The sequence below is a fragment of the Melopsittacus undulatus genome, chromosome 8, assembly GCF_012275295.1.
Source record: "Melopsittacus undulatus isolate bMelUnd1 chromosome 8, bMelUnd1.mat.Z, whole genome shotgun sequence".
Taxonomy (NCBI): Eukaryota; Metazoa; Chordata; class Aves; order Psittaciformes; family Psittaculidae; genus Melopsittacus; species Melopsittacus undulatus.
In genome coordinates this window covers 20,849,720-20,860,109 of record NC_047534.1, presented here as the reverse complement: position 1 = coordinate 20,860,109, position 10,390 = coordinate 20,849,720, and the positions used below count along the sequence as shown (strand labels likewise).

The 10,390-nt window shown below is 43.5% G+C and overlaps 1 protein-coding gene across 1 annotated transcript; it reads left to right on the top strand.

Annotated features, from left to right (window-relative positions):
• Positions 1 to 3,309: 3,309 nt before the first annotated feature.
• Positions 3,310 to 9,322, top strand: COMMD9 (COMM domain containing 9). Its single transcript, XM_005150615.4, has 6 exons — positions 3,310 to 3,438; positions 3,540 to 3,665; positions 4,135 to 4,274; positions 5,001 to 5,035; positions 6,445 to 6,548; positions 7,391 to 9,322. Exons 1-6 carry the CDS (start codon positions 3,388 to 3,390, stop codon positions 7,529 to 7,531), a joined length of 597 nt encoding a protein of 198 aa, XP_005150672.1. The 5' UTR covers positions 3,310 to 3,387; the 3' UTR covers positions 7,532 to 9,322.
• The last annotated feature ends 1,068 nt before the right edge of the window (positions 9,323 to 10,390 follow it).

Here is a 10,390-nt window from a genome sequence, read left to right as displayed (position 1 = left end):
AGCGGTAATTTAAACTAATGGTGACTGTTTTTTTACCTATTCTCATACAAAATTCTTTCTTGTGAGGGTGGCCAGACACTGGCAGAGGTTTCCCAAAGAAGCTGTGACTGCCCCATCCCTGACAGTGTTCAAAGCCAGGCTGGATGAGGCTTGGCGCAACCTGGTCTAGTGGAAGGTGTCCCTGCCTGTGGCAGAAGGCTGGAACTAGATCAGCTTTAAGGTCTCTTCCAATCCTAACCATTCTGTGATTCTATGATTCTATGTTCGGAAGCTAAGGCATAAGTCTGCATGAGTGGGTGCTGCATAAGCAGGCTGCTTTCCTCTTGCTGATTCTCCTGTGGAGTCACTAAGTGCTGCCAGGCAGATAGGTGACTATGTGCTGTGCCCTGAAAGCCTGCAGGGCTTACCTGCAGGCTGGCTGGGGCATACAGCTCTCTTCTTGGTTACCACATAGTCTACATCCAATTCGACCAACATATACTTGATGTCACATCTCTACTGCATTAATTTAGGAGCTAAGTCCTGTGTCTTCTAATTTTCAAATGGATAAGCAACTTTACTACTAGAATCCGCTTTTCCTTATGAGCATTAGGATGCTTCTGACATTGTATCAGCTTCTCACCTTGTGACATGAATGTATGAAATAAAGGAAAAATGTACAAGAAAAGACTCCTGTTGTTTTGTGAGTTTTTCTGGGGGGAAGGGCAGGTGGTGTTTGTTTATTTGTTTTAAATTATAGAATAATAGAATGGCTTGTGTTGGAAGGGACCTTTAAGGTCACTCAGTTCTATATTCCCTGCCACGGTAGGGCCCCCCACTAACATCCCCTCTCTCTACCCTCCCTCTAATTCTGATCCATAAGCAAGACTAGGTCAAATCATTATTTCTTTTTCTTTTGAAAATAGAAAAAAAAATCTGCTTTGAGATTAAATATTTTCCCTCACAATGCAGAGAAATTTTAAAATTAGATTATTCTTGTTGCCCTGCATGCTTTTAGAATTCTTCCTAGTAGCTATTTCAAATAAAGACAACACACTCTAAAATCGCTTGTATTGAGCAATTACAGTTCTCACATAGTGGAGGCCAGATTTATTTCCAGTCTTTCATGCTGTGGTGTATTTAATCACAGTGCAATGGAAATACATAAGAATGTCATGTTTATTTTTCAAGCTCTCTAAAAACAAGTTCCTTCTTTATCTGCATTATAATATCAGTTTTAATTTAGATATTGTTTCTTGACCCTATGGCTATGACTTTCCATTCTTTTTATAATTCCACAAAATTAATGCTTTTCATTGTAAAAGATATTCCTCCATTGGAGAGCTATCAACAGGAAAAAGACTAGAAATATGCCATGGTAGTAGGATTCCACCACTATTAAGGGAAGAATTGGTACTATCTTATACCATAAATATTCTTAGCAGAAATCCCTGCTCTGTTGGTAACAGTGCAGATCTCATTTCTAAAGTAAATAAAAGTTTTTTCCTTGTATGTCTATATTTAAAACAGCTACTTTACTTTTCATCATAATTTTCAAAAATGTAAGAGAGAAGCTTGCTTGTTTGTTTTTTTCTTTGTTTATTTTCACAATTACCACCCATTTCCCCCCAGTGTTTTCACAGCAAACATTATCACAAATGAGCTCTTCTGGGGTACTGCAGGAGACCACCTGCCATAGGGATTTCTGGTACTGGACCTGCAACACCATCTTTCAAGTTTCATGTGCATTTTCCTTACCCTACCTAGTCAGAAAGAAAAAAACAAAATTTCCAGCTTCTAACTGGTAATCTTTTATAAGCAAGTCTCAAAGTAGATAAACAGTTTAGGTGCTATGGACTATTTACTATTATTATTATTACTATTATATTTATTTATTTTCCATTCTGTATATGAACTGTGAAAACCTTGGCTGTACCCGTAACACAAATAATGGGAACTAACGTATAATTTCATACTTGGGGTATTTTGCTGGTATTGCCTTCAGCAGCAATCTTAAAAATAATCACTACTATCTGGAGATAAACCTCAGCAATGTTGTGCTTTTTTCCTTCAGTCCAGCTGTTACAGCTGGAAAATACAGACAAGATGTGTTCCCCACAAGTTCTTCAGGACAGTTGGATGTGGGATGTTTTGAGTTACAGGCCCACATGCCTCCTGGCTTGCAGTGCTGTCAGCAGGGGTGAGACCCTTGTGTCTATTTACAGACCAGAAGCAGCTGAAACAGCTACCATTTAAAAACAAACCTTTGTGTCTTTGTGAGGTGTCTCTGTACTTTTGAGATTCTGTTAAGAGCAGCTACATTAGCACAAACGCAGTAGTAAGTTTTTCCATCAATTACTCAGGTTCCTGTGCTTTGGAACCAGCAAAATACTTTTCTTTTGATGCAGCTGGCTCTACTTCAAGTGTTTGCACATCTCAAGCCAGCTCAGTCTTCCTAGTTGAGAAGGCTACTATGGTTTCTGTAAGTTTAGCAGTATTTTTGAAGCTAGTAAGTCCTTACAAATCTACATCTCCTGTCCAAGTCACAGAATCAACTAGGTTGGAAAGACCTGCATGATCATCAACTTCAACCAATACTCCAGGACTGCCAAGACCACCATTAAGCCATGTCACCAAGGGCCTTATCTATAAGGTTTCTGAAACACTTTCAGGGATGGTGATTCCACCACTTCCCTGGGTAGCCTGTTCCAATGCCTGACCACCCTTTTGGGGAAGAAATTGTTCCTAATCCAATCTAAACCTCCCCTGGTGCAGACTGAAGACATTTCCTCTTGTCCTGTCACCTGTTACTTAGGAGAAGAGACCAACCCCCCACCTCTCTCCATACTCCTTTCATGTAGTTGTAGAGAGAGATAAGGTCCCCCTTGGGCCTTCTCTTCAAGCTAAACACCCCAGTTCCCTCGGCCATTCCTCATCAGACTTGTGCTCCAGACCCTTCACCAGCTTTGCTGCCCTTCTCTAAACCCGCTTCAGCACCTCAACGTCCCTCTTGTAGCAAGCGGTCCAAAACTGCACACAGGATTCGAGGTGCAGCTTCACCAGTGCCCAGTACAGGGGGATGATCCCTGTCCTGGCCCTGCTAGCCACACTATAGGTGATACAGGCCAGGATGCTGCTGGCTCCTTGGCTGCCTGGCACAGGCTGGCTCATGTTCAGCCGGTCGCCAACGGCACTCCCAGGAAGCCACAGGCTTTCCCATGCCCTGACTGCCTGCGGGGGTTTCCGCCTGCAGGCCCGCGAGGTGCCCCCCGAGGGCAGGACTACAGAGCCCAGCCCTCCCGGCAGCACCGCCCCCGGCTCCGTCCCCGCGTCCCTCAGCTGACAGCGCCAAGATGGCGGCGGCGCGTCACGGGGAGATCGGCGCTCGCCTCAGCTGACAGCACCAAGATGGCGGCGTTGCGGGACGGGGAGTTCGCCGCCCTGCAGAGCCTGCTGAAGGTGAGCGCTCTGCCGAGCTGCTGGGGGACGGGGCGCCCGGTGCGGCGGCTGCCGCCTCTCCCGGGCCGTGGCCGAGCATCCCCTGCTTTGCTCCCCACCAGGCACCGTCGAAGGACGCCGTGCGGCAGCTGTGCCAGGAGTGTTTCTCCAGCCCGCCCGCCGGCCTCGGCCCGCTGGCGCAGTGCGCCTGCCCCGGCCTCACCGCCGACCTCGGGGAAGCTGAGCAGGTAGGACCGGGCGGGACAGCGCCAGGCCCCTTAGGGAGGAGCGGGAGGACAGGAGCTCCCCGCCGCGCGGGAGGGAGGGAGGGGAGAAGCGGCCCCCAGCAGCGCCAGCATGGGGGCTGGCAGAGGCACTCTGGGCGTTGCGGGCCCCATGAGACTCCCAGGGACCGGGCCGCTGCCGGAACGAAACGTGCTCGGTAAAAGCTGTCCTCTCTCGGAGGCACTGCCCGGAGCGGCCTGCAGGGTAGCAAAAGGGAAGAGGCATGCACGCTGCAGGACAGCTTGAATCTCAGCTCCGTACCTGTTAAGGCTGTCAGGCACCACTTGAATGTCTGAGACGCTGGGGGGGGGAGTGGGGAGTGTGTCAGTCTCCCTGCAGAAGCTGTCTTTCTTGGCTACTTAAGGCTCATCCTGTGCTGCATGTAATGCTTTTCAACCCAGCAGAGCCCTTCCTCCTCTTTCTTTCCTACAGCTGGTGTCTGCTTTGCACAACCTCACCAGACACGTCGTGTACCGTGGCTTGACAAAGGCAGAAGACATCCTCGCACTCTTTCCCGAAAACTTCCACCAAAACCTGAAAAACCTTCTGACTAAGATAATCTTGGAGAACATGTGAGTGCTACCCACCTCAGCCATTTGCTCTTGGCTGGAAAGTCAAAGCCATAGTATCTCTTTTGATATGTAGATAGCTGGCAGCATGCAAACTCTTGTTTCTGTTCATAGAATCACAGAGCAGAGTGGAATTAAATACCTCATCCAAGTAGAACGGCAAACAAAACACAGCTGTGGTGGGCACAGAAGGTTTTTCCAACACTTGGAATGGGAATGGGACTCATTCACATAAGGCAAACCCCTTTTATCCCAACAACTCACCTGTGTGGTGGAAAAATGATAAAACTTCGAGGGCTAGATTTCAGCACTACAGAGTCTGCTTGGGTAGTATCTAGATGCCCATCCACTTACCACCTTGGCTTATGTGTAGAGGCACTGTATGTGATAGAGCATAAGTGAGGCGGTGGCAGAGGATAGCAATTCTGCATGTTTGTACATCTCGCTGCCCGGTAGCCATCACTTTGATAAAACCGGGGAGAAAGGTACATGGTGTGAGTTATAAAGAACTAATAGCTTGTCACCAGTTTGCCTACCATCACCAGTGACAGCCTTTCCTTGGCACTCTGGCATAAGCAGTTTCTCTCCCCTGCTTACTGCTGCAGCCCTGGTGACCTTTCTGTTAGGGATAAGCCACTCTGAATGCTTTCCCTACCTTTTTTCTTTTCATCTCCTCCCTCCTGCTGCCTCAAGCACTGCTGATGCTGTTTTTTCTTCACTTTTTCCCAGCTCTGCTTGGAGGAATGAAGCACAAGCAAGTCAGAGTAAGTAGTAATTCATAACTCGATACAATTATTGTTTCTTGAGGTCATTGTTTAGAATAGTGCATTGCAGTGTGTTTTCTTAATGTAGCACATGGATACACCCATTTGCCTTAGATGCAGCTGTATGACTGCATCATCACAGAACTTTGCAGAGGCCAAAAAGCTTGTATTTAGATGTGTGCAAAACTGGTACCAGTCTTCATGCAATTCCATTTAACGCTCAGTCTGTTCCTGCCTTGCAGAGTGCAATGTATAGCAATTAATTATTTGCAAGAGTCTGAAAGTGAAGCACTCTGACCTCCCCATTCAAGTCATAAAGTGTTGTCCGTATTCAATAATAAGGAGACGTATATGTTGGGGAATACCTTTGCACATCTAGACAACTCTGTGCATTCTTTCTCTTCCATGCATCAGGAAATACACTGCATATATTCATAACTGCTTTTTCTCACCTTTCTAAACTGTGATGTAATTAAGGAATTCAAACTCTTAATGTCACAGGCAATGAGTTACATCCCAGTTAGGTGTTTCGTGCAGCTGCAACACGTTTTCTCTCCAAGAGGTATTCTTTACAACTGTAGCACTTGGAGGCTTACAAATGAGAAATGGTATATAACAGGCTACTCTGAGGTCTGCATCAATCTTCCTTATCCTTTTCTTTGCCTCCAGAGGAGATAATGCCCAACAGCTAAACAGTATGGCAAGACCTGGAAATACACTGTCCCTCTAAGTTTTCATGGCCTGTAAATAGGTAGAGGGAATAAACCTGTGTAATGCTAATACAGTAAATAAAGCAGTTGCTTACATTAAACAATGTTCTCGTGTTACCAACACACGTAATGCTTTTTCCTGTATCTTGGCATTATCATGCATTAGAGGAAATGAGAGCAAGCGTAACACCAGCATAACACACAAGCTAGCTCTTCACAACCCAGAGGAAAGGCTCTTGGAGCACCACCCAGGAGCTTTGCACAGACACTCATGTCTTTGTATTCATTAGAAGAATATTTAACCTTGTTGCAGTGAGACTGTCTACTAGGAAATGGATTATTTTAGTATTATATTCATGAAATATCTGACTTATATTACATAGGGACCAAGGCAGAGATTTAAATAATAGATACATGAATGGCTACTGCTCTCCTCCCAGCTATATTTGTCTTGCACTGTACCATCTTTGCATGTGGTAGTTGGAAAATCCTGTTTGTCCTGCCAGTGTCATGAGGAGGCTTTCAGAGACTGGCTTATTGCAGAGTAAAACTGATATAAAACCAGGTAGGAGCACTAAAGTTGTACACTTGCCAGGGCCAGAAGTAGAGAAGCATGTACGTCCTGGTAATGCAGGGGTTCCAGGGTCTGGTGTCATTAGGTGCTGCTGGGCCTAACAGACCCATTTTTTAATCCCTCAGTCTCCCTGCCTCGGCTGGTCGACATGGATTGGAGGGTGGACATCAAGACATCTTCAGACAGCATTAGCAGAATGGCAGTTCCAACTTGCCTTCTTCAGTTAAAGGTAATGTCAGTGGCTGTAAAGGGTACAGGATCAAAACAGCCAAGTCCAACACCTGACTTACCAGTGATAGTGCAAAGCAGTGCAGACAGGCATCTGGTGTTTGGCTATTGCCTAGTGGGCAGTTAACCAGAGGTGATCTTTAAAATACCGCAGACCCTGGGAATGATGTCTCTGGTGAAGGCCCTCCTCTTCTTGCAAGGGAGAGTTTTCTTTGCAGGAGGATGCGAGAAGGCAGTGTATTTGTTCCTGCTCACCATTGCTCTCTACAGAAAAAAATAAGATAAATTATAAAGTCATCTCCCTTTAATTCTAAGCCACTCATTGCCATATTTAGCTGACTGCATTAGTTGGGAAATGACTTTTGATTACTAATAACTTCTTCACTGGTCATATCTATCGTTTAGGGATTATAGGTAAACTTGCTGCTTATTATATTCTACAGAGTTCTGGATCTCCCCAACCAGTAAAAAGTGGGATGAGTGGGTTTCAGAAGAGGAGGGGGAAAAAAAAACCTAGTTTCTGTGTGTGGGATGGGTGAAGTATCCTATGCAGTACCTGCTAAGATGTTTTTGATATGGCTGTGGCTTCCTGCTATGAGTCTTTAAAGATTTCCCTGTACCCATGGCAGTCTATGCTTACTTAAACACAGTCAGTGGGAGCATGCTTCATTAGTAAGGCACACAGCTTAGGAAATGTGCCGTGGTCCTTCAGAATGGAGCTGGATGCCAAATTTAAGCCATTTTTTTCTTAATCTAGCTAATAAACACTGAATTTTTGTAATGGTGCTGAAAAACCACATGAATAAATTTTTCATCAGCTAATGCCTGCATTCCTGTTTTCAGATGCAGGAAGATGTTGCCTTATGTGGAAGTAGTCCTGTTGTTTCTGCACTGACTGTGGAACTGAGCAAAGAAACCCTGGACACTATGTTAGAAGGTCTGGGAAGGATCCGGGACCAGCTTTCTGCTGTTGCAAACAAATGAATACTCAAGGACATGGATTCCAGCAGTGAGGAAGGGAAGTATTCTTCACCTGTAGCTCTCACAAGTGGCAGCCTAGCATAACATGTTTCCTGTTGTAACAAAACAAAATCAAAGAGGTTTCTTGATTAAGATAGCTGTTGAAAAGCTAACTCTTAAACATTCCTTTGGTCTGATGCCAGAAAGTGTTTTCCTAAGATGCTGTTGAACAAAAGCAGGTCTCTATTTTAGACTAGCATTTGAGGTCTCAGAGCTTGGGGTTAATCACAAGGGTCATAACTGGAAACAGCAAATAGCTGCAGCCAGTGAAGCAAGTGCTATCTCTCTGCCCTGAAATTAGAATCTAAAAGGCTTAAGCTGTTTGATGTGGTGCTTTCCAGCACTAGCAGAAAAGAAGGATGCTTCTCTGTGGAATGTGCATGTACTGGGGTGCATGCTGGATACAGCAGTTTCTCCCTCAATGAAGCATAGCCATACTGCAGGTTGTTATTACATGCTAATGCTTTGAAATAGGGCAATTACACTACAACACATTTCCTTCCGATCAGCTTCATAGCAACATTTGCAAAATGACTAGCCTGAACATCTTTAGCAGCAAGTAATTTCCTCCTTCTGTTTGAAAAAAGAGAGTTCAGATAATTCATGTTTGGGTTTATTATGCTCTGGGCTTTGCCTTCACTGCACAAAAGACAGACTAGGACAGTAAAGAATTGATGGCCATTGTACACTGGAGGAAACCCTTCTATGGCAATATGTGCCTATACTTCCTCAAAGTGTTCTGCTGTTTGTTTATATAATTCTTCCTTTGATTAAAAAATGAACTGATAATTGATTTTGTGAATCATTTTGAGGCTAGAAGAAATGTTGTCCTGGGTTACCTCAGCCTCTTTGTGATGGTGCTAGTTTGTAGGCTGTTTAATGGATCTTTACTTTTATTGCTGGAGAGAGATCTTTTATTTCCTGTTGAAATGGATTAATCTTTTAAACTGTCTTCTCTTCATTATAATACAGTTTCAGGACACCTTTTTTTCTATGAGCACCAGCTCTCTGCAGTATCACAGGTGATGACCCTAACCTAAAAACATCTTCATTGAAAGTGTGGAGGAGTAAAGTGCAGAAAATTAACAAAATTCAGATGCTTCTTTCTGATAAGCTTCTATAATGCTCCAGACTAGAAGACAGTTCTTCAGTTTGGGGAACTTTTGTTGCCTTTGCAGCCTAGCCTTAAAAAAAAAATAAATCACCAAATAGTTTATATTGTACTGTTTATTTTAGAAGGTAAGACTCACTGAGGAAGTAAATAATGCATAATGAGATAGTCAGTGTTAGAGGAGCTGAGGGAGTGAATACACAGAGGAAATCCTCAAGATAAACACTGAAGCTACAGCCAGAATGTTGTAGGGACTAATGAAATGAAAAACTGATAGTTGCATAGAGTTCTCTCACAAAACCATTATACAGCTACAGAATTAAAAGGAAAGACTTAAAACTGAAAAGGCTTTCCCAGTGTTAGAGTGGTGCTAGGTGCAGGCAGCTATAAGTTGCTTGTGAAGACTTAATAAAGGGGAGTGTCCACTGGATCAGAGTCACGACAAAGATTTGATGACTTCAAGGGGTATAGCACAAGTAATTCTGCAGGAATATACTGGTATTTTCTAGCCCAAGCTTTAGGAGGCTGTCAGAACTTGCCATCAAATCTTTGCCTCAAGTGATATGTATTTCCGTGTTGGCTGTTATCATCATTGCCAGAAGAGCCGAGACTGCTCAATAAAAGAGGTGTATAAAACAAGACAAGCTGAGTAAGACTGTCATTACCTGACCAGCAAGAGTATGTCACATTAAAGTCCTATTTACAGAGACAGCTGCAGAGAGAGAGAGTAATGTGCCTGCTATTGCAGGCAGTCGTATGTGATCCTTTTTATAAAATGATTGCTCTCAAAATCAGTTTACTTTTTCTCCTCCTTCCATGTACTGCTGCTATTTGGTAGGCTGGCCTATCTGTATTCAGAATTACTTGTTCATGAGCCAATACTCTCTTCAGCTTACTTCTACCTTTCAGTTTTTGCCAGCTAAGATGAAACCATGACACCCTCCTACTTACAAAGCAGTAAAATCCCTCTCTGCTTTTGATGGTTGAACCTAGTAAGCTCTATATTCTGTGCCTTTCAGCATCATAGGGACCATTCTTCACTCTAGTTTGCATCTCCCTTGAGTAGGGTCACCACAGTTGTTCATTTTGGGAGAATAGTTCAAGGACATTAATAAAGAATAGAGCTGGTATAGCATGTGAATCACCTGAATGAACTCCTCCTCCCAGGAAACCACAAGCCTTGGTTGGGATGTGGAGCTCAAAAACTCTGTTTTCATTCTAGTATTTGAGGAATAGAAAAAACACCTCCTACATGTACACTGTCTTTCAAGTGATAACTCAGTTACACTAAGCAAAACATTGTAACTGAGTTAATACATTTGTTTGTAAAACACAAGGTGCAAGTTAAATTTGAATTCTAATTTCACAGTTTGGACATTGTGTTGGATTTGACTATTTCAGAGCATTGAAAAAGCATTAAAAACTTTAAAGCCTACTTCATATTATTCTGAATGAAATTTTGCTTTCTCTTACTGAAAGAAATATGTACTTCACGATGTTCAGGATAAAAGTTGGATACATGGGATTGGGAGGAAGAACAGCTTAGGAAGAAAATGCCTTTAGGATTCCAAGCTTCCCCTTCAATTAATAATCTTTAAACATTAGTTTTAAACAGTATAAACAGCAAAACGTATTTAAAACAGTAGAAGACTATAAGACTCATGATGGTTTGGTAGATGCATAATAGTTACTCTAGGTTTAAGTTTTGCGTT

What these genes read in the sequence shown, in the direction of transcription:
- COMMD9 (XM_005150615.4), top strand. Translation starts at nt 3,388, where the DNA reads ATGGCGGCGTTGCGGGACGGGGAGTTCGCCGCCCTGCAGAGCCTGCTG. An exon ending in ACCTCGGGGAAGCTGAGCAG is followed by an intron (nt 3,666 to 4,134) that starts GTAGGACCGGGC and finishes TCTTTCCTACAG; the next exon opens with CTGGTGTCTGCTTTGCACAA. An exon ending in AAGATAATCTTGGAGAACAT is followed by an intron (nt 4,275 to 5,000) that starts GTGAGTGCTACC and finishes ACTTTTTCCCAG; the next exon opens with CTCTGCTTGGAGGAATGAAG.